The sequence below is a fragment of the Tupaia chinensis genome, unplaced genomic scaffold, assembly GCF_000334495.1.
Source record: "Tupaia chinensis unplaced genomic scaffold, TupChi_1.0 Scaffold141293_1, whole genome shotgun sequence".
NCBI classification, from domain to species: domain Eukaryota; kingdom Metazoa; phylum Chordata; class Mammalia; order Scandentia; family Tupaiidae; genus Tupaia; species Tupaia belangeri.
Window position 1 is genome coordinate 337,960 of NW_006201156.1, and position 813 is coordinate 338,772.

Here is an 813-nt window from a genome sequence, read left to right on the forward strand (position 1 = left end):
GCCGCAATCCCTTCTCCTCCATTCTCCTCTCGGGATCTTGGGCACGCACGCACACGCGCCCGGCGTGAGTTTTAAGCCACCGGGTCCGGGACATGAACCCCATTACGCTAACTGCTGGTTCCCTGTGGTCTTCCTTCTGCAGGCTCCTCCCCAGCCCTTCCTGGAGACGGAGCAGTTCCGCCTGGCCCGGCAGCTGGAAAAGCTGAGGGCAAGGCTGGCCCTGGGCACCAGTGAGGACGTCACTCCAATGCCAAACTCCAAAGCCCAGGAAGAAGGTAGGGGCCTGCAGAAGGGCCTACAAGGGTCAGAGGATCCTCCAGCCTTAGAAACAGTTCCTTGGGACCAGCGGTTGGCATAATGGCTACATTGCTGGACTCCGATGTAGTCGACTGTGGTTTGAGTCCCAGATCCGGTGGCTTAAACTCATACCTGGTGTGTGTATGTCCATGTCCAAGATCCCATGATGAGAATGGAGGAGAAGGGATTGTGGCTTAGCCATCCTCCCTGGGTGGGGGGGGGGTGATTTCTCCCTTTCTCTTTCTCTGTTTTTCTCTGTCTGGCGAACACACACACCTGATAGCAAAAATTTCTCCAAAGAAGAAAAAAGAACTAGAATTCCTTAATCAGTGGGGGATAGAGGCCATACCCAAGTGGGAGGGGTGGGGAGGTGTTTTGTGCTATGCCCACCCCACCACCCAGACGCATTTTCCAGGGGAAGGTCTTGCAGTCTTGCAGGCAGAAGTCACAACTTTTTTTTTTTTTTTTTTTTTTTTTTTTTTAGAACAGAAAAATAGAAAAGATTCAACACTGGTG

At 52.5% G+C, this 813-nt stretch overlaps 1 protein-coding gene across 1 annotated transcript in view; it reads left to right on the forward strand.

Moving 5' to 3' along the window:
- LMAN1L (lectin, mannose binding 1 like) overlaps window positions 1–813 on the forward strand; it is a 14,153-nt gene that overhangs the window by 8,148 nt on the left and 5,192 nt on the right. Inside the window, exon 8 of the mRNA XM_027766153.1 lies at window positions 143–275. Coding sequence (XP_027621954.1) covers window positions 143–275 — 133 coding nt within the window. The remainder of the gene's footprint in view (window positions 1–142; window positions 276–813) is intronic.